At 39.9% G+C, this 25950-nt stretch overlaps 1 protein-coding gene across 5 annotated transcripts in view; it reads left to right on the top strand.

Moving 5' to 3' along the window:
• dacha (dachshund a) overlaps window positions 1-25950 on the top strand; it is a 375715-nt gene that overhangs the window by 325451 nt on the left and 24314 nt on the right. For all 5 annotated transcript variants that reach the window (XM_059977288.1, XM_059977289.1, XM_059977292.1 and 2 more), the window contains 2 exons: window positions 18249-18392; window positions 19878-19946. In XM_059977288.1, coding sequence (XP_059833271.1) covers window positions 18249-18392; window positions 19878-19946 — 213 coding nt within the window. The remainder of the gene's footprint in view (window positions 1-18248; window positions 18393-19877; window positions 19947-25950) is intronic.

Here is a 25950-nt window from a genome sequence, read left to right on the forward strand (position 1 = left end):
CAGAGAACACCCCAGAAGTCAACCCCTGGTTGTAGCGTATTTAATATTTCAGTAAAATTTGAGTGATATTGTAAATGTATTGTTTCATTAAGTATTCTTTGTTGGTTACATAATTCATTATGGGTTATGTGTAAGAAGTATGTGAATGGTATATGTCACTACACTACCAAATCATATATGCGTGCCTCACTAAAGTAAAACTAAGCAGTCCCATTTCCTGCCTCTGTGTTCTTCTTCTGATTTGTTTCTGGAGTTGCAAAACATAACAGTGCTGGCAAGGAAACTTTAAAATGAATCAGAGATGAATACCTGCCTGTTGAAGCTCAGCATGTTTTTTTCTTTGCAAGGAGAGAGAGAGAGAGCAAGATGTTCAAGTTAAAAAAAAAGCAGAGCACTTGTTTCCCTGCAAGAATAGAGAATCAAAGGCAGAAAATAGTCAAAATTCACAGGTTCGTAAGCAATGAGTACCAGGTAATAATAATAATAATAATAAATAAAGCAAAAATGGCTAACAACATCAGAAAGATAAACATGCTTGATTGCACAACAGATAACTGGATGATGTATACTGAACAAATTAAGCAGTATTTGAAGCAAATTAAATTGCCAAAGAGTGCCAGTATTGCTGAGTGTAATAGGTGGACATGTACGCCGTTTACTCAGAAGTTTAACTGCTCCAACCAATCCCCCCGAAATGAATTTTGCTGATATCAGAAAAGAAATACAGGAACATTTCGAACCAAAACCCTTACTAATTGCGGAATGCTTTAGTTTTCATAAGTGGAATCAAAAGGAAGAGGAGTCCATTTTGTTGCTTATTTAATACTTCAGTAATATTTGAGTAATATTGTAAATATATGGTTTGATTAAGCATTCTTTGTTTAAATAATTCATTATAGTTATATATGCAAAGTACATGAATGGCATACATCATCACACCACTGCACGATATGTCTGAGCCTTGCTTAAAAGTGAAAACAAAGTTAGACTTACATACCTGGTTCCTTTATTTGCCTTTCAATTAATTTATATTTTAGATTTACAAAACATAACAATGGCAATGAGATATTTTTAAAATGAACCTGAGATGGCTGCCTATCTGTTGAAGCCCAGCAAGATGAGTTAAAAATAGACACATCATGATTCCTTTTCCTTTGGAGTAGCTCATTTTCTTGGCAAAATGAAAGATGATCAAGTTAAAGTAAGGCAGAAAACAGAATAATTCACAGGTTCATTAACAGTGCATACCGAGTGATAATAATTATTGAAAAAAGAGCAAAAATGGCTGGTTATATCAGAAAGATAGATGCATCTGATTGCTCAACAGATAACTGGCCCAGGTATACTGAGGTAATTGAGCAGATTTTTGAGGAAAATGAAATAGCTGATGAGAAGTGAATGCCAGTTTGGGATTAAAGGCATACAGCTTGTTAGGAGTTTAATGGCTCCAACAAAACTGCCTGAAATGAGCTTTGCTGATATTGTGATTGTAGGAACATTACTTTTGAAGCCGTTGTTGATTGCAGAATGCTTTGGGTTTCCTAAATGGAATTAAAAGGAAGGGGAGTCCATTTCACCACATGTGGCTCATCTGAAGAAATTGTCCAAGCATTGCCAGTTTAGTGATGGACCTAATGATGCGTTGAGAGATTGTTTGCTTTGTGGAATCCTACACAAAATATTCTAAAAATGGCTCTTAACTGAAGTGCAACTTACATTTAAAAGAGCAGTTGAAATTGCTCTATTAATGGAAACAGCAGGCGGAGATGCAATTAAGTTGTAGTCAGGAATGAAAGTGAGCATGAACAAAATTGAATCATCTAAACAGAAACTGGCCTGGCCTAACAAATTGCGTTACCATTGTGGCAGGGGGTCACATACACAAGACCGATGCAGGTTCAAAGTTTAAATTTGCAGAAAATGTAACAAAGTAGGACACATACAAAGAGCATGGCATGCAGACAAAAATAAATGGAATGAATTGCACAGGGAAGAGAAAAAGATAAAAAGTCAAGTTACAATTTCAAAAAGAGCATCTGCATGCTTTTGGTGGAAAAGTTGACAATGGTAAGAGTGACAAAGGATTGTGTCGCCTTGAGATTTCCAATGTGGAAACTAACAATAGAAACGCAATAGACAAATTAATTAAAATGGAATTGGACGCTGGCTCAGTTGTTTCAGTCATCCTACAAAATGAGTTTGAATGCATTTCAAATACTGATCTGATGCCTGCAGATATCCAGCTACAATGGAGAAAAGACAACTCCTATGGGAATGGCATTTGTAATGGTAAAATTCAACATCCAACCAGCCACATTGGGTGTGCAGGTAGTCAAAACAGGTGGGCCAGCACTGTGGAGCTGTGATTGGCTGAGACAATGACATCTTGATAGGAAATCCATCCTCAATTTGCCTGCCAAATCCCCTAAAATAGAGTCAACTGAAAGGGAATTAACAAAGGTACTGGATGATGCCACAACTGTGTTCTGAGATGCAATTGAAAATCTCAAGCATATCAAGGATAAAACTAAAGTAGCCAGTGAATTAGATCACATGAAGGCTGACAGAAGTCTTTCCAAAGTTGAGTGGAGTACTTGGACAATGCCAGTGATCCCAGCAGCCAAGAAGAAAGGGTCTGTCAGGATCTGTGGAGATTTTAACCTAGTACTAAAAGTCGATCAATGTCCTCTGCCAGAGTAGAGGATATCTTTGCAAACCTTTCTGGAAGGAAACAAAGTTGTCTTATCTGAAGCTTGGTTGGTTGTTCATCCATTGTCGTCGATGAAGACCTCAACACCATTATGATGATGATGATGGTGTTGAGACTAGCGCTTGATTTGGAGTTAAGTGAGGGAGAGTTACGCAGTGTCAGCCTCACTCTCTCTTCCCAATTTCCATCTGGATCCAGTGGCAAGACAAGAGTCAAGACAGCTGGAGATGGGACTAGACGCTGTGGATGACCAGGACATCTTCTGTGTCTTGTCGAGCTCTACGCATTCCACGACGCTTACAGAGACTGTCTTCTTCACCGTTGGACCTTCCATTGGTCTCGTCCACTCAATCCGCCGGAGTCTGCCTTCACATGTTGGGATGGACAACTCCCTATCTCACTGAGGGTTTGAGACCTGTAGGCTACCCTCACCTGATTTAGCCAGCTTGTCGAAGCCATTGCCCGGGGTATGGCCGCTGTCACATGCAAACAGCTACAGGGAGCCACAGGTGAGAGCGGAGTACCAGGTGGGGACCAAAGGTGGACAAACCGACTAAAAAGGACACGACATGTTCCCCCACCAGAGGTGCTACCCCTCCCTGACACCCCATACACCCCATCTGAGGCTTACCAACAGATGACAGGGAGTCCAAAAAGTTTCTCTGCATAAAAACTCACACAGGGCATTATCGCTTAATAATAGGCTTATTTTTGGAGTAGCATCGAAACGTGCACTCTGGCTGAAATTCATGGACCAGGTGCTGCAAGGGTGTCCAGGCACTCAGTGTAACCTGGGTGACATCATTTTTACCAGTGAAGTTGATGAGAAACATTGCAAAATCTCAAAGCAGCATTAAAAAGATTAGAAGATTATGGATTCAGAGCCAACACGACAATGGTGAATTCTTTAAGCCAAGCATCACTTTTTGTGGTCACACCATCAACATACAAAGATTGCACAAGTGCCTGAGAAAATTCAAGCAATGGTGCAGTCCTTTTTAGGATTTGTTAGATACTATAACACGTTCCCATCAAACCCAGCTACTGTGCTCCACTTCTTGAATTTATCACTACAGATCCAGAAGAAATGGCAATGGACAAAGCAGTGTGAGGTGACTTTCAAAAAGATAAAGTAAATGGTAACGTCAGAGACTGTACTCACACATTATGAACCACAACGTCCAGTGAAACTTGCCTGTGAAACCTCGCTTTGTGTTATAGGGGCACTCATGCCACATGCTATCAGTGATGGAAGTGAACATCCCGTAGCCCATACATCACATTCTCTTACTACTGCAGAGAAAACTATTCACAGGTTGATAGAGGCCTAGAGTCTGGTTTGGGGTGTAAAACATTTCAGCCAGTACTTGTATGGGAGAGAGTTTACCTTCATTAATACCACCAACGCCAGTGTCCATTTTTATCCACAGACAGGTGTTCTCTTAAGAGCAGCAGCATGAATGCAGAGATGGGCTCTGTTTCTAGGAGGACACAAGTACAAGGTTGAATTCAAGAGGACTAATGGAAATGTTGATGAATTGTTCCGTTTACCTTTGGAAAAGGAATTACCTGAAAAATTTACTAAAGAGGACACTCCTTTTCGTAACGCAAATCAAAAGTCTCCTCTTATGGTAGAGATAATCCAAAGGGAAACCAGAAAAGACCCATCACTGTCTCAGGTCTACATGGCAACCCAAAATGGCTGGAATGTACGGCATGAATTCCAGCTCCCCCACTTTTACCAACACCAGCATGAACTGCTCCTTGAAAGGGTTGCCTTATGTGGGGATTGAGACTTGTTTTTATCCATCCATTCCAAGAGCAGAAGTGTTGGAGGAGCTACATACTGGTCATTGAGGCATGGAGAAATTGAAGGCATCAGCTCAAAGCTTTGTCTGGTGGCATGGGATAGATCAGCGGATCAAAATAATGGAGCGGATCAAAATAATATGCTACATATTTGAGTTGAGAAATTGTCTGAACATTGGCAGTTCAGTGATGGGCTTAATAAAGCACTGGAAGATCATTTAGTTTGTGGAATCTTTCAAGAAAGCATTCAAAAACTGCTCCTAACTGAAATACAACTCGCATCAAAAAGAGCAGTTGAAGTTGTTATATCAATGGAAGCAGCAGCCAGAGATGCGAGTGAGTTTCAATCAGGAATGAAAGTGAGCGTGAATGAAATTGCAATGTCTAAACAGAAACCTGCCTGGCAGAACAAATTAGGTAGCCATTGTGGCAGGGCGCACGTACACCGGACCAATGCAGATTTAAAGGCAAAACTTTCAGAAAGGGCAGCATAGTCGGACACATTCAAAGAGCATGTTGGCAGACAATAAATGGACTGCACAGTGAAGAGACAAAAATTTTTAAAAAGTTGCAATTTCAAAAAGGGCGCTAATCAGCATGCTGTTGATGAAAAATCTGATAATGATGAGAGTGACACAGAGCTGGCTACCTTTTAGATTTACAATGTGAAAACTAACTAGAGACATGCAATATGACTTACACCAGAAGTGAACGGCAAATTATTTTAAATGGAATTGGACACTGGCTCGACTGTTGTAGTAATTACATAAAATGAGTTTGAGTGGCATTATAAAGGTAATAAACTGAAGGCTACAGATATCCAACTAAATACTTATACTGGAGTAGAGGTAATTCATGTGGGAATGCCATTGGTAGTGGTGAAGTACAACATCCAACAAGCCGCATTGGGCTTGTATGTGGTAAAGTTAGAAGGGTTAACATTGTGCGGCCGTGATTGGCTGAGGCAATTACAAATTGATTGAAGATCCATCCACCATTTGCAAGCCGCACCCCTGCAACAGAGTCACCTGAAAGTAAATTAAGAAAGGTACTGAATGATGCCACAACAATGGTCAAGAATGACATTAGAAAACTCAAATATATCAAGGGTAAAATAGTGTTAAATAAAAATGCTACACCAATGTTTTCCAAAGCAAGTCCAGTTTCTTATATAATCCATGATAAAGTAGCCAATGAGCTTGATCACATAGAGACTGAAGGAATTATTTCCAAGTTTGAGTGGAGCCATGAGAAGTGCCACTGGTCCCAGTAGCCAGGAAGGATGGGTCTGTCAGGGTCTGTGGTGTTTTAAGGTCACCATCAACCCAGTACTGAAAGTAGATCAATACCCTCTTCCCAGGATAGAGCATACCTTTGTAAACTTTTCTAACAGAACCATCCTTCAGTGAAGTGGACTTAGCTAAGTCTACCTACAGATGGAGGTGGAAGAAGATCCAAAGTGTTTCATACCATAAACACTCCCAAAGGGCTTTATCATGACAATAGGCTTATATTTGGAGTAACATCTGCAGTTGCATTCTGCCAAAGATCTACCGACTAGGTGTTGCGAGGTGGCCAAGTGTTACCTGGATGATGTCATTGCTACAGGTGAGGATAACAAGGAACGTCTCCAAAATCTCAAGGCACTGTTAAAAAGATAAGAAGATTATGGGCACAGAGCACTACACAAGAGTGAATTCCTTAAACCACGCAACACTTGGAGTGGTCACACCACTGGTGCACAAGTTGACACAAGTGTGTTGGGAAATTTAAGCAGTGGATGCCCCAAGGCCAAAGGACCTGTCACTGTTGGGGTTCTGTTTAGGATTTGTCAATTACTATAACAGGTTCCAGCCAAACCTGGCTACTGTGCTCCACCCCTTGAACTCATTACTGGGAAGAAATGGCACTGGACAAAGCAGTGTGAAGTGGCTTTCTGAAAAACAAAGGAGATGGTGACATCAGAAATTATACTCACACATTATAATCCACGTCATCCTGTGAAACCTTGCTTTATGGTATGTAGATACAGTCATGTCATATGTTATCTGTGATGTTAGTGAATGCTCCACAGCTTTTCTACTCCAGAGAAGAATTATAAACAGATTGACAGAGAGGCCTTGAGTCTGATTTGGAGTATAAAACATTTCAAGCTGTGCTCGTATTGGAGAGAATTTACCTTCATTACTGATCACCAAGCACTGGTGTCCATTTTCAGTCGGCAGAAGGGTGTTCCACCAGCAGCAGCATGAGTGACGAGATGGGGTCTGTTTCTTGGAGGACACAAATAAATCATCAAATTCAAGAGGATGACCAGTTATAGATATGCTGATAGATTGTCCCACTTAGAGGCAATACCTGGAAACTTTTACAAAAGGGGACACTTCTCTTGATGTAGTTTCCTTAATGCAAATTGAAAGTCATCTTAATACAACAGAGATGATCCAAAGGGAAACTAGAAAAGGCCCAATACTGTCTCAAGTCTACATGGCAACCCAAAATGGCTGGAATGTGCAGCAGTAATTCCAGTTCCCCATTTTTACTCATGCTGGGATGAACTTGTCCTTCACAAATATTGCCTTATACGAGAATTGGGAGTTGTTGAACCATCCTAGCTGAGAGTTAATGTGTTGGAGAAGCTACATATCAGTCATCTGGGCGTGGTCAAAATGAAAGCATTGGCTCGAAGCTTTGTCTGGTGGCTTGGGATAGACAGCAGATCGAGCAGCTTGCCGTGCACTGTTCGGGATGCTAACATGTTCAAAAGAAAGGTGTGCAGACTCACTTCCTGCAGTCCAAGAGGCACCTCCTACAACCACCATGCAGCATGGAGGAGGCTAGTAAAAATACTAGAGAGCAATCTGTTACATATTTGAGTTGAGATGCATTCAATATTGATTTGAAGTTTATCGCTAAGCAGGGAGGAGCGTAATGTATTTAATATTTTAGCATTATTTGAGTAATATAGGCCAGTAATTTAGGCCAGCTAGAAGAGTGGGCTGAAAGATGGCAGATGTAGTTTAATGCTGATAAGTGTGAGGTGCTACATTTTGGTAGGAATAATCAAAATAGGACATACATGGTAAATGGTAGGGCATTGAGGAATGCAGTAGAACAGAGTGATCTAGGAATAATGGTGCATAGTTCCCTGAAGGTAGAATCTCATGTGGATAGGGTGGTGAAGAAAGCTTTTGGTATGTTGACCTTTATAAATCAGAGCATTGAGTATAGGAGTTGGGATGTAATGTTAAAATTGTCCAAGGCATTGGTGAGGCCAAATTTGGAGTATTGTGTACAGCTCTGGTCACCAAATTATGGGAAAGCTTCAACAAATTAGAGAGTACAGAGGAGATTTATTAGAATGTTACCTGGGTTTCAGCACCTAAGTTACAGAAAAAAGGTTGAACAAGTTAGGTCTTTATTCTTTGGAGCGTTGAGGGGGACTTGATAGAGGTATTTAAAATTAAGAGGGGGATAGATAGAGTTGACGTAGATAGGCTTTTTCCATTGAGAGTAGGGAAGATTCAAACAAGAGGACACGAGTTGAGAGTTAAGGGGCAAAAACACGAGGGGAAACTTCTTTATTCAGAGAGTGGTAGCTGTGTGGACCGAGCTTCCAGTTGAAGTGGTAGAGGCAGGTTGGATTTTCTCATTTAAAAAAATTGGATAGGTATATGGACAGGAAAGGAATGGAGGGTTATGGGCTGAGTGCAGTTAGGTGGGACTAGGTGAGAGTAAGCATTCAGCATGGACTAGAAGGGCCGAGATGGCCCGTTTCCATGCTGTAATTGTTATATGGTTATATAATATTGTAAATATAGTGTTTGTTTAAGCATTCTTCATTCACATAATTCATTATGGGTTATTTGTAAGAAGTATGTGAATGGCATAGGTCGTTACACCACCATGTTATATGTTAGCACCTCACTAAAGTAAAACTAAGTAAATTTATTTCCTGGCTTGCATGTTTTTCTTTCAATTCACTACTGGAATTTCAAAACATAACACCTGTAAACCTTTCTTGCATCAGTTCTGAGGCAACTATATCTGCTGGGACATTCCAAGATACCCATTAAGGTTCACTAGTGCTACTGTGGCCATCAATTGTAATTGAGTTTCAAGATCTTACCCAGCTGACTGAGGGACACATTGGCAAAAAATAAACTCACTATGCTTACTGGAGTCTGCTTGAGAGATTATGATAAGGATAGGGTGGGGTTGAAGGGATTGCAAACAGGGATCTATTGATAATTGGTCAAATATACAAGCTGCAGTCAGTATCATTTAAAAATACACTTGCGTCTAAAGAATCAAGATGCAAAGAAAGTACATTGAACTATTGATCTCTGATTGGTTCTCATTTATGCCATTGACCTTATTTGAAGAAATCTATGTGCATATTTACCAGCCAACATAACAGAGCTCTATTTAGTAAAATTTCACGTCTTGAACCTTCAGATTTTACTGCTTGGTGATGCTGAAGGGGAACTCATTTCATTCACCCTGTGGTCAGGGTGATTATGATGTCATTTTCATTTGCAGCAAGCAATTTCTAGCTTTAAGGACTTGTTCCACAATTCGCAAATAATTATGTTTGTCTAAGATTTCCATTTCAGTGCTCTTTATAAAATCTGTGGTCAAAAACTACACAGCTAGAGGGAAGGTATTTTGACCTCTTCCAAATACTTTTAAGTAGCATGAGCATCCATCAGTCGAAGCGCTCGCTGAATCAGTATGAGTTTTAGAATTACAGGATTATCACTGTGCATTCTGGAAGCTAGAAGTGGCACTTGTATTCTGTCAAGTCTAGAGCAGAAGTGACAAGTTGACCAGCGACTCAATGATTTAAATTCATTCTTTGATGCTAGTGAAAGATTTAATGGGACTTCACCAGAGCTGCTCCAACACACAAGGGAGCAAAGAACCATGGATACAAACATTTTCAACATTTTTTACTCCAGTCACGCTTGCTGACATTTTGGATTCACTGGCTAGTTTCACTAATATTTGTACCAGAAGAATATATCCTACTGTGCGTAAAGACTCTTCAATATGTGCATAAAGAACTGTGCCTGAATCACTAATGGATCCAGGCAGCTCATTAAAAGCATTCTTCCATGTAAATGTAATTCTATTTAAGTAATGGATATTAATTAAAGCCATAGAAATTGCTAGCATTAGACAATACATGTTGCAGTATGGGAGATAATTCATGTACCCTGTCATGCTTATTGGTTGGCCATGGTTAATATTTGGAGGATGAGGTTTGCTGTAATTGTACAATCAATTAGTTATCACCAAAAACATTAATATTGGTATTTTAGCTTAAGATTGAAATCCTTGTGGTACAATGGTTGGACGGTCATTTTGGTGAATGAGAGATTTACAGCTCAGCAAAACTTCAGATGCAGATTTCAGCTGCTCTGTGCTGTTGTTTGGATATCTGTACTGGCTATGTGCTTTCTGTATAAAACAAGCTGAATGCTGCTGGATTTGCTGCACTCGTCCCACGGGCTGCCCCATTGGAAGTGCTGCGATCTCTTGCACTCACTCCACAGTGAACTCAAATGAAAATTTCCAGCTTGGTAATATTATTAGGAGGAACTTAAGTTTGATTCTGCTGCCCTTTACCATGTCACCGAAGTTCAGGCAGGAAGTCAGAGGAATTACAGTCGTCCCTCGGTATCCGCAGGGGATTGGTTCCAGGACCCCCCATGGATGCTCAGGTCCCTTATATGAAATGGCGTAGTATTTGCACATCCTCCCATATACTTTAAATCATCTCTAGATTACTTATAAGTAATCTTATTACTTATTGCTTATGAGTTTCTTTAGCTCCTCTGGGAAAGCTGATGTTGCCTCGGCATCAGCCAGTACTGATTCTCCCGTGATCTTTAAGTTCTTGAGGCTGTAGCACTTTACATATCTAGCCAGCCATCCCTTACTAGCCTTAAACTCCTTCCTCTCACTCTCTTCAACCCCCTCACAGTAGTGCTCATAGAGGCTAAGTGCTTTTCACGCATAATTTTGCCGTCAACAGGGATATGCTTCTCTGACATGTCCTCTAGCCACACACTTAATGCTTTCTGTCTTTGCAAGCACTTTATCATGAACCAGAGAGACCATTTTTGCCATTGTAGGGGTAGCACTAACACCTCCACAAATTTCAAATTTCAGCTTCTTTCTGCTTCATTGTGCCAATGCTCGATTCGTTCTTACCGACCTTACGGCTCACTTCGGCAAGTGACATGCCCTTTTCAAAAGATCTAAGATTATTATGTTCTCGGGCAAGAGATAGCACTTTACGCTCTTAGCCTTTGAGGAATTGCTTTGACCACTTAATTGCTTTTTAGGAGCCGTTTTTTCACAGAAACAAAGGGTACACACAACACAAGTAGCAAACAAACGAGACGCGAGGCGAACAATGCTCAAACAACGAGTGCAGGAGAGAGACTGAGGATCTGTGAAATGGCGGGAGGCTACAGCAGGGTAAGCCTACACATCACTTCATTCGCGTGGATTCAGCGTAGTGCTCGGCGTGCAGCAAATTCAACTTTTGCTTTTTGGAACTTCCTGGAATTTTATTTTGAATATTTTCGATCCATGGTTGGTTGAATCTGGGGATGTGGAACCCACGGATATGGAGGGCTGACTGTACATGAAGGATGAGCCTGAAGTGTAAGCATGGGGAAATGAACATAAGATGGAACTTTAATTGCCATGATGAAACAAATCTGTATTCACTGTTAACCTTGCACATGATCACAGACTGAAATTTGTAATCTGTTGAATTGTAATGTGCTTCTTGAAATCTCAGCATTCTGGTGTCAGGGGTGTTGTATCAGTTGGCAGTGCTGGATTTGATCACATTTTTAAAAGTTAATACAGGAAGTAATGAGATTTGATTGCAAGGATGATATGATCATCCTGATTTCACTGTTTCTGTTTCTAATCAGTTTCAAGAAACACTCTTATTTTTAAAACCCTTAATGGCATTGTTCTTCCCTAACCCTGCAAACTCTTCCAACCATTAATATATATCTGGGCTATGACCCATCCCCAATTCGAGTTGATTTCAAAGAAATTCAATTAAAAATATTACTAAGAACGCTTCTTTTGAAGTACATTGTTGTAAACTATCACCGCAAACAATGAAAAGGTGAGTGAAAGCAAAACGAATTCAAGGGATGTGCCCTGCTGCTGCGCTACGAAATCAGTGCACTTGGAGATGAAGCTGTACGGGTTGGAGTGAATGATTCAGTGAGCAGATGATGAGGCAGAGGAGGTCCAACACCCATCCAATGAACCTGGGTGTGAGGGAAGATTGTTCTAAATGCCAAGCTCATTTAGAGAGGTCAAGAACGGCTTCTTCAGCACTGAAATCTAGGTCTGAAGCAAATCGCTGTGTAGCACATCCTAGGCCCAGAGTGATTTGCCACGGTAAAGCCTGGGTCCTAATGCTAGGCAAGATCTTCTGTTTGTACAATTTAAATGCACAGCACAGGTAGACTGAAAAGGCAGGGTATTGAGAGTCGGGCGAGGTTGGATCACTCTGGGCACTGAGCCACTTTGGAGAGGTCAAGAATGGCTTCTATATGCCTGAAGTGAATTGCTGTCGGCATGTTCTAGGCATAGAACAACTTGCTGCTGTGGAATCCAAGTCCTAATGCAAGGTACGAATAGCTGTCAGACTATTTAAACGGCAGCCCAGATAGCCTGGGGGCTCCATTCTCTGCGACACTCAGGCTGTGAGACCGCCCGAGCTGCTATGCTTCATGTCGGTGAATTTTGGGGTGATTTGCCCTGCTAATATGTTGAACTCAATACTGAGGCTTTGGGCCTACTCTGGGCTGCTCTGGGGATTTGGATCATTTTGATTCAGAATGCTGCTGTTGTTGCTTGTTACTATTGTTTACATGATTTGTGTTTTTTTCTCTGTCTCTGTGCATATTGGGGGGTTGGACTTTATTTTATTAATTGGGTTCTTTCATAGAAACATAGAAAATAGATGCAGGGGTAGGCCATTTGGCCCTTCGAGCCTGCACCACCATTCAGTATGATCATGGCTGATCATCCAGCTCAGAACCCTGTACCTGCTTTCTCTCCATAACCCTGATCCCTTTAGCCACAAGGGCCATATCTAACTTCCTCTTAAATATAGCCAATGAACTGGCCTCAACTGTTTCCTGTGGCAGAGAATTCCACAGATTCACCACTCTCTGTGTGAAGAAGTTTTTCCTCATCTCGGTCCTAAAAGGCTTCCCCTTTATCCTTAAACTGTGACCCCTGGTTCTGGACTTCCCCAACATCGGAAACAATCTTCCTGCATCTAGCCTGTCCAATCCCTTTAGAATTTTATACATTTCAATAAGATCCCCCCCCTCAATATTCTAAATCTTAAACCTACTTTAAGATCAATCTCGCCTTTCCCTTCTTTTAGAGCCCTCCATTCTTCTATCATACCACCCCTGGCCAGGCATCCCTCACACCCACCAGTCTGTGTAAAGAAGTTAACTCTGACACCCTGCTATAATTTTCTCCAATCACTTTAAAATTACATCTCCTCATATAAAATGTCTCTGGTTATCCACTTGATCAATGCCCCTTATCATACACCCCTAACAAGGCACCTCTTATCTTCCTTCACTGCAAAGAGAAAAACCCTTGTCATCATAAGACATGCTCTCTCATCCAGGTAGCTTCCTGGTAAATCTCTCCAACCTCTCTGAAGCTACTAAAATTTTTCCTCATCTCAGTCCTAAAAGGCTTCCCCTTTATCCTTAAACTGTGACCCCTCGTTCTGGACTTGCCCAACATCAGAAACAATCTTCGAGTTTCTTGCTTTTCCTGTATGCAATCAATCCTCAAATTTGCATCATTTATACATACTGTGATAATAAATGTACTTTGAATCTTAACTCCTTGATGGTTCTTGAGTGCATGTACCTGTATTTTGTCATGAGAGTGTCCTTGAATAACCGTAGAGTTTCCACTCCTGAAGTTCTAGTTGGTTGTCGAAGGACAATGTTTTCTGACCATTTAGTCCTCGGGATTTCACATTGCTTGATGTTTTCGGTGGCCAACGCTACCCTGAGGAAGGAGGCGTGGGGATGCCAGTGATTTCTCAGAGCTGTTTGCATTCCAAGCATACAAACTGAGTGGTGACCCATTGACAGCCACACAAATTCCAGAGCCAGATTAGAGAATGTTGATGCCCTAAACATCAGATTCTGTTGCCCATATCAGTTTGGCGGTGAGCTGCAGGTATAGAGGATTTACAGCAGTGTAAACCAAGCTGCAAATCTTTGCAATAGAGGTAATGCAGGGTGTATCACACTGTTACAAAGTGCCAGAGAAGAGCACAAAGTTATTTAATCCCAAGAAATAGGAAGCAATACAGAAGACCAACAAGTGGAAGAGGCGTAGCCAGTTGGTGAACGCTCTGGAGAATGTTCCTACTCAACGTCTTCAGCTTCATCTTACTATTGAGAAAAGGACGGAGGCAATGTCTGGGGATTCCCTCATAATCTCATAAACTGTCTAAGCCATCATAGACTCCAGTGCAAATTATGTGACATTTTCTCAGTGAATTCACATGTCTACATGAAATATGTATGACACTAGTGAATGACTTTCTGATTCAATTAATTAAGTGGTGTGGTACTCTGGTACTCTGTACACTGTATTTCCTAATGAATGTATCTTCTTAAAGCCCTCAGACTTAGATATAAAATAAACTTTCATCAGAAGCGGACATGCCTGAAGAGCATCTGAAGCCACGGTAGATCATTTGACATTAACCACACATACAATTGAACTATTCTAAACCCTGCATTCAGGACTTCAGGGTTTGTTCCCACTTCCAGTTCATTAGTTGAGAACTTGTCTGTCTGTTGTTCACCATTGTAGACAGAGTAACTGAAAATAATGCATATCACCATTTGCATGTGCTGGAGAGGGAGATACACTGGGGGGCTAACAAGAAAATTAAGTCTACACTCATTTAATGATGATAAAGCAGTCATGGACTTTTATGTGTGATTCAGATCAAATCATTCAGTCAATTGACCATTTTAGTAGAGAAAACCTGAAGTCTCAGCAGTAGAAGCATTACATTTCATTTCAGTGTCACACATCCTATGCAATGCTCACTTCCGATTGGTGTGTACTCACCTGTCCTTGTCCCTACTGTTTCTGTATATAAACGGGAGCCCTTGGAGAACAGACCACAGTGAGCAAACATTTTCCCTTGTGAAGTGCCTTCCTCAGTTCTTCAATGATATGGGATTCCCTTGCTCAGAAGATGGCAAGTGGGGAGAAGCATCCTGAGGAGATGCTTGGTGTTACATTGGAGGTCATTCTCATCCGTCACCAGGGTAACAATGTAACTGTGACATCAGTTGAATTATTTCACATTTCTGGCTAATAAGATACACTGAAGCAATCCTTTTGATTTGAAAACTATCAAGGGCATATTTAAAAGTGTTGTGCTGTGGTACTCCTCTGTTGCCACAGACAGGTCGCTGCCAGTCTTCTCCCTTTCTTCTCACGTCCATGCAGGTGCCCTTCAAACACTTTAGTAGGCCAATTTTGGACTGCAGGTCCAGACAAGTGAGAGATTCATTTAGGAAGGCTGTTTGTGAGGCACAGGTGAGTGTATTGGTTGAGAAGTTGTATTGGGAGGTGAGATGCTGTCCCTGTAAGGGGATACGTCAAGATGTCAGGGGAGTAGGTAGACAATGATACAGTAATCTGCTAGTGCTCAAACTGCAGTACCAGTATTGCAAGCTCCAAACCAGAGCTGACTCAGCCGACACACCCCGAATTGCAGGGCCCTGGGTCCTGCTATTTGTATTTATAGCTGACAATTCACAGTGTGATCTGCTTAAAGTAGCAGAGGTGCATGAACGGGAAAAGGATCTCAGGTCCTGAAGAAAAGAGAAGATGTCATGCTTGCCAGATCTTTGGCCTTGTAGGGGAACAATCTGCTCACACTTGGCACCTCCCAGCTCATGTGCAACATCCCTTTGCTCCTGGAGATCTGTAAACTGTTCTTGGATAGCATCCTGTGTCCATTTTCAATAGCAACCTTGCTGCCCAATGAGGACAGCAAGCTGTTCTCTGTTGGCATATCACTGTTTCCAATAGAGCCTCAATCTGGTCCCTAGTGGAAGACCTTCACCTGGATAAAGGTGATATGGAAGCAGAATATTATCACACGACCCGCATCTGTAACTCTGTGACAGTTGTCAGCTATATCAGTAAGTGCTATGTGGCAGGACTGGAGCCTTTGCAAAAGAGATTATCAAATCTCAAACTGAGAACATGGCCTCATACAGTTATAGAGCAATACAGCATGAAATGGGCTCAACTCATCCATACCAGCCATGCTGGCTCCAGGTTCTGCATAAATTCTTGTGAGTTCATAGAGTTAGACTCTTTCTGCAGACCTTGCGAAAGAGTCCTGTATCAAACCATACAAGCCTGAATATACAAACCATCCTGATGTACATCAGTTTCAGCTGGTCAAGAAGAAATCTCAATTGTGATCCTTGTCTGAGCAACTCAGATGAATTGACTCGGCCTCCTCATGCACACCGTGACCATTGCACTTGATGTCCACACACCCTTTGTGGAATGTAGTCCACCGTTGCATTTCCTCAGGGCACATGCTTTCCCTATCTCCTTTGCCCATGGTGCTCTGAGGTTTGGTGCACAAAGATGGACAGAATTCATCATTGTTGCTCAAATCCCGCTTCTCCTTCTCCTTCCCTCCTCTGCTGTGTTTCCTGGAGGAGGAAAACTGGAGGCCATTGTATAATAAAATACGTAAGTTAGACATAAAAGCTGCATGCAAGACACCTCTGTGGTGATACAAAACAGACGCAGTAGTGAATTTGAGGGCTGGCAGTAAGTATACCTACAGGATTCCATATTGTGTCTGCTTGTGAGAAGAGTTGCACTCTGGCAAGAGAATGTGTTACCTCCTGCCTGGTGAGGTGCTAAACTCAAGAGTGCCGCTTCTAGCATGGTGGATTCCTATCCTGCTCTTTACTGTTTAGGGCGAAATGAATAAGATCATTGAATAACTTTTTCATTAGCTTTCATGTTGCGGCTTGGAGCAGCAGAGAGGGTCAGAAAGCCCGTGGCTGGGTGAGTTGCAGGAAAGGACATGTCATGTGAGTGGTGTGGATGTAGCAGTGTCTTGTGAGATTAACTGTATTTGAATCTCTTTCTGGATGAATGTGTCTATATAAGATTATTTAATGTTATTTCCAGTAGACAGGTATAATATGTTTAAATTCCTGCCACTTACCTTAGTTTCATGATATCCCATCATGAAATTTCTTGTGACACTGCCTCCTTGTGCAGGGATTCTCATTCTTGGAGGAGACAACAGGAGCTGCCTCTTACTGTAGGCACTGCTCATAGTAACCTAGGTAGGCCACCTGGATTTCCCATACGGTGACCATCTCATTGACCAGCCGTTCACCAATCCCTTCAGAAAATTTTAGAGCACTCTTCCTCTCCCTTCTAGTCCCTTTCTCCTAAAGGCACACTCCTTGAGCCAGCCATGTCTGTAATGCCACATAATAGTTGGCAGAATGAGTGTGTCCTTTAGTGACTGATGCCCTTTTGCGATTCCTGAAAAGTAAATTGGTATCAACTATTATTAAATTTAGGCAGGTCTCTCTAGCAACCATTTATGTCATATTTTAGTGCTCCTTTTTGGGAGAAAACTGGATTTAATCTGGAGAGCTGTGGGGTAGGGTCTGGAACTGCCTGTCTGGTAGAGACTGAAAGTTTCAGGACATTGAAGCTAGACTGAGATGTACTTTAAGAGCCACATCCCAGCATTATGGACCAAATGATGGAAGATGAGATTAGGAGCACAGCTCTTTCTTGACCATCAAGCGCTGTCCTTGGAAGAGATTAACATGAGGATTGAGAAAAAGATTTGAAATAATGTATGCAGTATCCTTGAAGAAATACATCATCCCTACTGACTCCTGGAATCCACTGCCAATGCCGTCCTATGTGAAGAATATGCTTGCTGGAAGGTGTTGAGATCCCTGTCCATGCGTCGGAAATACACGAGCCCTGCACCAATGGCGGAAGGAGTGTGCTTACCCATCCAATATTTGTCACATCTGTGGAAGTACATACAGAACCCACATTGGCCTTGTTAGCTACCTCAGAATCCTCAAAGCCAGAAGGGAGATGCATCATCTTTGATTCCGGGAGATTTCACAAGAAGTAAAATAAAACACAGTATTGTGGTGCATACTTGCCCTTGGCTGATTTTGCATTGCTTAGTAGTGAGCCTCATCTGCTGTTAGTATTAACTGCAACACTGCTTTAATGCTCCATAAGCAGGTGCAGTCTAATTTCGAAATATTTGCCTGTACAGAATTACATCATGACAATTTTGGTAAAGTTGCATAATTCTGCAAATAATTGAATTATCTAACATAAAGTTATAGTTAAAATGGTTCAAACAAAAGTAACCTGAAGTTCTTAAGGATAAAATTTTAAATATAAACCACTTCTCATAAAGTGCTGCATTTTATTCAATGAAAATTTAAGGCAGCAAGTTCAGCACAGATTTTTGTATTGTAGTATTTTATATACAGAGTATAAAACAACATGGAAATTGATGTCATGCAGCTGTATTTTGTGAGCAAAATAATGACATAGATTCATTTGTTATGTATCTATACAATTCCAGCAACAATTCAGAAACGACTGAAGAAAGAGAAAAAGGCGAAAAGGAAATTACAGGAAGCACTTGAATTTGAATCAAAGCGACGAGAACAAGTGGAACAAGCTTTACAACAGGCCACATCCACAGAAAGTCTCAGGGTGCTTAATGGTATACTTTCATTTCTTTTCATTTAATGTTGTTTTTCTGGGTGGAAACGTAAGAAATGTGAAGAAAAATAAACTACTATAGTTTACAGTTCGAACTGATGAAATATTGATTTAAAATATCTTTACAGATTATAATCAGGGGGATGAAAGGATAGTTCATGTGAATAACCTGGTTAATGTTCGATTAAAATGAGTGTCTGACAATTAGGAACATATACTCTTTAAAGAAAATGCAGAATATTTTACTTCAGACCCTGCTCAGTTTTCATTTTAAGTTTGAATTCAGTGGGAATTTATCAAAAGCCAAAGGGAGCACTTTGCTCCAACACTATCCATCATGTACAGACATGGGTGGCTACCACAAATGCAAATCGTTGTTGAAGAAGTGAATCAATTTCTTCCTTTTGCATTGTGGAAGCTTTTATTTTCCTTTGTGGAAATACAAACAGAGGACAGATCAAGCTTCAGATAACATAATTTAACTATTAACATGCTAGCCATATGGAGTTGTTTATTTGGCAAATTAAGTTTAATGTTTAACTGAACCATGACACTGAGCTTTCCAAAGTTCATTACTGAATATAAATTTAAGGTCATTGATTTTCTGTTGCTGTGGGGGAAATGGGGAGAGCTCGTTCCATAGCCTTACATAAGGGGTTGTATCATGATTGATTACTCAGTTATGGATGGTGGATTTGTACAAACAGCTGACATGAGGGAGTGTAATATGTTGATTTGTTCCCCTGATTATATTGTCAGGTGCAAATAAACATAGAATTTTCTTTTTAATTAAACATTACAGCATAAAAAGCCAGAAAGTGCAGATTAAGCAAATGGGCTGATGAATGAACACTGAAGAGTTGTCTTTGTGCATGGAAACTAAATAGTAGGCTTTGAGGCCACATAATCCTTGAACAAAAATATGCTAGTAATGCTTTGATATAAGTGCTGTCCACGATTATAGAAGTTCAATTTTAGCTTCAATCTTGGCCTGCCTTCTATTAAAGCTAGAATATTTAGTCCATTTAGTGGATTAAACCAATGTAGTGACTCATCCTCCAGGATTGAATCCCATCATCCAACTGTAGCCACACCGGAAACCACACGGTGTGAAGATAATAACAAATGAATTAAATGATTTTTGCACATGGCTTGGACTAATTTCCAAATTGTGTTATAGCTTTTCATTATGCATAATGAACACATTTTAATTATAGTCACACACATTCTGATGTGTGTAAAAATTAGCCACGGAACATTATGCACATTGTGGATTTGATGGGATCAGAGGTTAATAGAGTTACTGAACTGTTGGAACTAAACCCTTTTGCTCATTAGTGATCACATGATAAGAAAGCTTACAACCAAAAACACTCCTTTTTGAGCTGACTTATTATATTACAGCACAAAAATGATGGTGACTTTTTAAAAGTAATTTAAAGTCAATTGAAAAAGATATCACCTGATTGAATCTCCTTATTCTTAGATGCAGTAATTCCTGAGCTGGAAGGTGAACACTGTGGAACTCAGCTTGACACAACAGCAACAGTACAAGGTAAGCATAGACTTTATCCAAAGAAGTGAATTCAGGGCATACATGGAGAATTCAGGTGAGAGCTGTAGATTAGAGGACTGGATGATTTTGGCTTTTCTGTATATTAAAATGTAGTTTCAGGTTTCTGCTCTTCTGTTTGGTTGTTTTAGGCAATGAAACAAATTAAGGAAGCAGTTTTAAATTCTTCATTTCATTATCTTGGCCTCTTGATCACACGCTGTCATCCATCTAGCCCATGGACTGTTAGACTTTCAATTCAAATGACAGAAGTGGTGCCTAAAGTAATTTTATCTTCTCAACACCAAAACTTGCCTTCAACCATCTTCAGCAACTTAGGAACTATCTAATAAAGTGCACTGTGTGATAGACAGAAAACAGTAACACTGGAATGTAATGCTGTTGGAAGCAGATGTGTTGCTGACATTACTGAGCGAATGGGACAGTATTTTATATAAGACGTGTGTTGCCAGTTTTAGAAAAAGTTAATGTATGTGTTAATTTTCGTTCTTTGACATTTAAAAATTCACCACACCATTAGTTATAAATTGAATTGAAATATTAAAGTAAATTAAAGGTGCATTGATTGAAGATAGCAAACAGAGCAATGTAAAACCCATTAAACACAGATGACACATGGCAAAGCTTCACTGTCAATATCTGCAGTTCCGCTACAGATATTATTTTAAATCTACATTTACAGAGTAAACACATTGAGGGAATTTTCTCTGTAAGCTTGTTTGTACTTTCCCACAGGAAAGATCTTCATGCACATGTTGAACCCAGATTTTGTGTCTCATTACAGCTGATATGAAATAAACACAAACTTTGATTGTGGACTGCTTCTTCCTTTCCTAGACTTCCTTTGTTTGTTTGTTTACTTCTCTTTTATTGTGCCTCGGCTCCTTTACCACCCATAAATTCACTCTTAAACACTTAAATGGAAACATCAAATGAAGAGAACAAAGTATCCCTAGGTTTTCTTGAACATGAAGCACGCATCTAAAAAGTTCAATGGCTGATATCACTGCCAAGTACCAAACTTTGGAAAATATTTAATAAATCTGCTTTAATGTTTTAACTTCGCTGAAAGTTTTATGCAAGTTGTAATATCTTTAGCACTGAGTTATGATAATGGTGTATAATTAGTGAAATTAGCAAAGTTCACTTTTAACAAATGAGGAAGTTAAATATTTCATTGCACAGCATAATTAAACACTTGAAACATCACCTCTCTAGCACTTTACCTTTCCTACCTACCTGGCTTCACCTATCACCATGTAGCTACCCTCCTTCTCCTTGCCCCGCCTTTTTATTCTGTTGTCTTCCCTCTTCCTTTCCAGCCCTGAGGAAGGGTTTTGTTTCAAAACTCGCCTGTTTATTCATTTCCATAGATACTGCCTGACGTGCTGAGTTCCTCCAGCATTTTCGGTATGTTGCTTTGGATATCCAGCATTTGAAGAGTTTCTCATGACTATAATGAAGATGCTGGCTGTAATCTCTTCACAGGCTCAATGTCTTTATATAATTGCTCTCACCAGTCTATTGAAGAATTTGTTCTTATACTCTTTACTTTTGCTTATTTACCATTTTGCGATAGTATTTGTTGAATGAAATAAGCTTGGTGAAAGTTATTTGGACTATAACATGAAGATTTAAAAGATAACGAGGCACTCATTCTTTTTGTTGATTGACCTCTTTTGAAATGGTGATTGCATTTATAAAGAATAAGTTGGGTATATCTGCCACAAGCATTAATGCAAAGATTGAAGACCTGATTTTAAAAGCAAAATTCTTGTTGTATATTTATAAAATCTGTCTACCACCCTAAACAAATAATGAACAGATGGAATGTGCTCACCTGTACGCAAGGAAATGTGAGATGATATCTTATTCCTGATTCACGATTATCTCCTGGAGTTCCTGGCAATAACCAACCTCAACCTAGCCAAACAGTTTCGCAATTATTTAGAGAAGGGCCTTTCTAAATTCATAGCTCTGTCTCTTTGCTAGTTAAGCTCTCGACACAGCATTTTTCTCTAGACAGTTTTCTTTGACTTCTGACAGCCTGACAACAGAAAGGCTTCTGCTACCCCATGATTGATCCAAGACAATGTTGTGGTAGATTTATGGCAAAAAAGCAATCACTTAACTTTGTTCAGGTGTGATGTTAGACTGGGAACACTTCTTTGCCATAGCCCTAACCTTCACATAAGAACCATATAGAATAGTACAGTACAGAAACAGGCCCTTCAGCCCATAGTGTTTTACTGTACTGTTAAGCTAATTACACCAATTTCTTTATGCCTGTACATAGTTGGCACTTTCCAGTCTCTGCATTTTCATTTGCCTATCTAAAAGTTTCAAAAATGCCTCTGTTATTGGTTGTCTACTCTCTGCCTCTCACAATTTTATAAATCACTGCCTTTTAATCGAGGCAGCATCCTGATAAACTTGCACCCTTTCCATAGCCAGAGCTTTATAAGACAGCAAACCTGATTCTTGAACTCAGTAAGTTGTCTAATAAAGGCAAGCATGACATATGTGTTCTTTACCATTCTATCTACTTGTTCAGCCACTTTTAGGGTCAGTCAGGTGTTGACAATTCAGGTAATTTCATTGAGTTACAATGTGATTGAACAGTCTAAACGACCTGAATATAATTGTACACAGTAGGCGAGTGTATATCATGTACCAGACAAAACTCAAGCATGGAATGACTAATGCTGGTAGGCATTACCTGAGGACTGAGTATGAAAATATTTACAGGATGGAATACACTGGAACTAAGCTGTGAATGAGGCTCCAGTGGCACAATGTGCACATGTATATAGTGTGATTTGATATTAATTTTGTAGGTTTTAAAGAGGTCCTGGGTGCTTCTTCCAGCAAGGCTCAAAACCTCCTCCCCTATCTTCTCAGCACAGGTACTCCACAAGGCTGTATGCTTCACTCCCCGCTGTACTTGCTTTCTACTTTTGACTGTGAGGCTAAGCACAGCTCCAATGCTATAGTTAAGTTAACAAACAACACCACTGTCATTGGCCAAATCAAAGATTGTGACGAATCAGCATATAGGAGGGAGACTGAAAATCCGGCTAAGTTGTGTCACAACAACAACCTTCACTCAATGTCAGCAAGACCAAGGATATGATTTTTGACTTTAGGAGAAGGTATCCAGAGGTCCATGAGCTTGGCCTCTTTGGGGGAATCAGAGGTGGAGAGAGCAACTTTAACTTCCTCAGTGCTATCATTTCAGAGGATCTGACCTGGGTCCAGCTCATAAGTGCCAGTACAAAGAAAGCACCAGCACCTCTACTTTCTTAGAAGTTTGTGAAGATTCGGCATGTCATCTAAAACTGACAAACTGTTATAGGTGTTTGGTGGAGAGTATATTGACTGGTTGCATTACGGCCTGGTATGGAAACATCAATGTCCTTGCACAGAAAAACTTACAGAAGGTAGTGGATACAGCCCCATCCATCATAAGTAAAGCCTTACCCACCAATGAGCACATCTACATGGAGCACTGTCACAGGAAAGTGGCATGCATCATCAAGGACCCCCAGGCCATGTTCTCTTCTCACTGCTGCCACGAGGAAGGACGGGAACCTCAGGACCCACAACACCAGATTCAGGAACAGTTATTACCCCTCAACCATCAGGCTGTTGAATTAGAGGGGTAACTTCACTCAGCTTCATTTGCCCCATCATTTTCGTCATCTTGTGTTCTTGATATTTATTGCTTGTTTGTTTATTGTTATTATTTTATCTTTCTTTTCGTATTTGCATAGTTTGTTTTTGTACATTGATTGTTGTCTGTCCTGTTGGGTGCAGTCTTTCATTAATTCTATTGTCTTCCTTGTATTTACTGTGAATGCCCACAAGGAAATGAATTCAGGGTTGTATATGGTGACATATATGTACTTTGATGGTAAATTCACTTTGAACTTTGAACATGTGATCTATTTGATGCATATTCCCTTTGGGAGTAGGTGAGAAATACCATCTTTGTTCCTGTACAGTCATGAAAGAAAAGTACAGACTACTGAAGCCCTAGTGCGTTGCTATAGATGATAAAATATGCTTCTATTTTTAGATGTTGCCTATTGTGTTCTAGGCTGTTTTTAAATACCAAAGCCACATTCCTCATGTAAAAATACAGTATATTTTTACTGGAATGTGTAGGGCATCCCTGATTGGCTTTACATTATGAAAAAAAAGATAGTTGAGAAACAAACTCTGTCCTTTTTGCTCTCTCTGTTTCCCTTTCAATGTGTGTTTTTTGGAAATGAGAAAGCAGCCTGTTACTAGATTCAGATAAGTTCTCAAGCAAATCAGGTTTTGCTTGCTACCAACGTTTAAAACATTGTTTTATGGCCAAGTTTCCATTCTGTCTTGGAAAACAAAAAAAACAAACTCTCAAGCTCTGGTTTAGTACCAGGAGCACCACAGATCTTGGACTTCACTCCCTCTATGGGAAAAGCTGGCATTTGCAGGAATCTGAAGAATGTGGGGAACTTTACCAGAGTTTAAGACACCTTGCAATTTCCACACAGTGCTTATCAGATGTAACTTATATTAACATGTCACAGGGATGATGAAATAAACAGCAAGCAGCTCTCTCAATAATTAGCCTAAAAAATTTCTAAGTATCCATTTTGTCATTTAATCCTCCCTCTGAATTTGGGATTCCCATATTAATTTATTCTTGCTAACAAGTACACAGCTTGTTTAATTCCAAAAATGCTGTCCGATAAAATTACAAGGTTGTAGGGCTAGGGCAGCAGGGGGTAGATTTCATAAAATGAGGCAATAAGAGCCAATAAATATTTGGAATAGTTGTGAAAAAAATGAACAATACCATGAAGGAAAGAAGGTTTTACTATTATTTTAGAGTTCTATAAGACCTTTTACGATTACTGCTATAGAATCCACTATATATAGATTCAAAATATCCCAAAGCTGGATTTTGAAAACCTTGTCAATTGTTAATACTTAATAGATATTAGAAGAAGTGTGAAGTGAATATAATTGTCTCATCTTGAATTCTGTGTATTATTGTTTCATAACAGCTGACACCCTTTCAGATGAATATTTTACCTTTTCAAATGGGAAGGAGTACTATCATTTTAAATCTTTAAATCTGCATTATATAAGGATGGCAATGTGAGTGAGAAATGCTTTGATTTAGTTGAATGACTTATCCATACAACACAGAAGTATTACAAGTATGTTAAACATTAGTGGAAAAGTGAGCATTGTTTCTGAGCAAGTCTTGTTTCAGATAGTGAAACCCCTGAGCTGCAATGAAGCATTTGCACATTCAAACTGTTCCTTTAGCATCCCCATAGCAACCCTGTTAGCGCCTATAGTGGGATATAGAAGTCATACTCTAGCTGCGATGAATTACATACAGGGCTCTTTCATGAGCGTGAAATGGCCTTTTGTCACTCATGAGCCAAGAGGTCCTTTCTCCACAGTTAACTTGCATTTCAAGGTCCATTTCAAATGCAGCCTAATTGAATGCAAAATGGAAGATTGAATAATATAGGCAAATGTGACTATTGTATGCAAAATTAAGTCTGAGTTTGGTTTAAGGTGGAAGGGTGTGCAATTGGGTGTTGAATTTTTATATGCTGCTTTGTCACTGTTTATGTGCAACAGCAGCTGTCATAGCAGCATTATCCAAAAGCTTAGTAAAATGGTTGAGGCAATGTGTTTTCTTTTTACATACTCTGCATGAATTTTAGAAAACTGGAAACTTTCAAAGTGCATTTTCATTTGCATCAAGTCACCATTCAGTATATGCACAACCTAGGGCATTAATGTACTGAAATGACTAGAGAAAATAAGATGAGACACTAATTAAGCAACCTAATCATGATTTTTTTTAAATTCGCAAACTTGTCTTTTTAAATCAATGCTTCATTATGTTTATGGTTCACAGCACTCCTAGTTTCTGGAGCAAAAGTAACTGCTTATGTGTATTTCAAGCCAAGTGCAA

This window comes from Hypanus sabinus, chromosome 8, assembly GCF_030144855.1.
Source record: "Hypanus sabinus isolate sHypSab1 chromosome 8, sHypSab1.hap1, whole genome shotgun sequence".
NCBI lineage: Eukaryota > Metazoa > Chordata > Chondrichthyes > Myliobatiformes > Dasyatidae > Hypanus > Hypanus sabinus.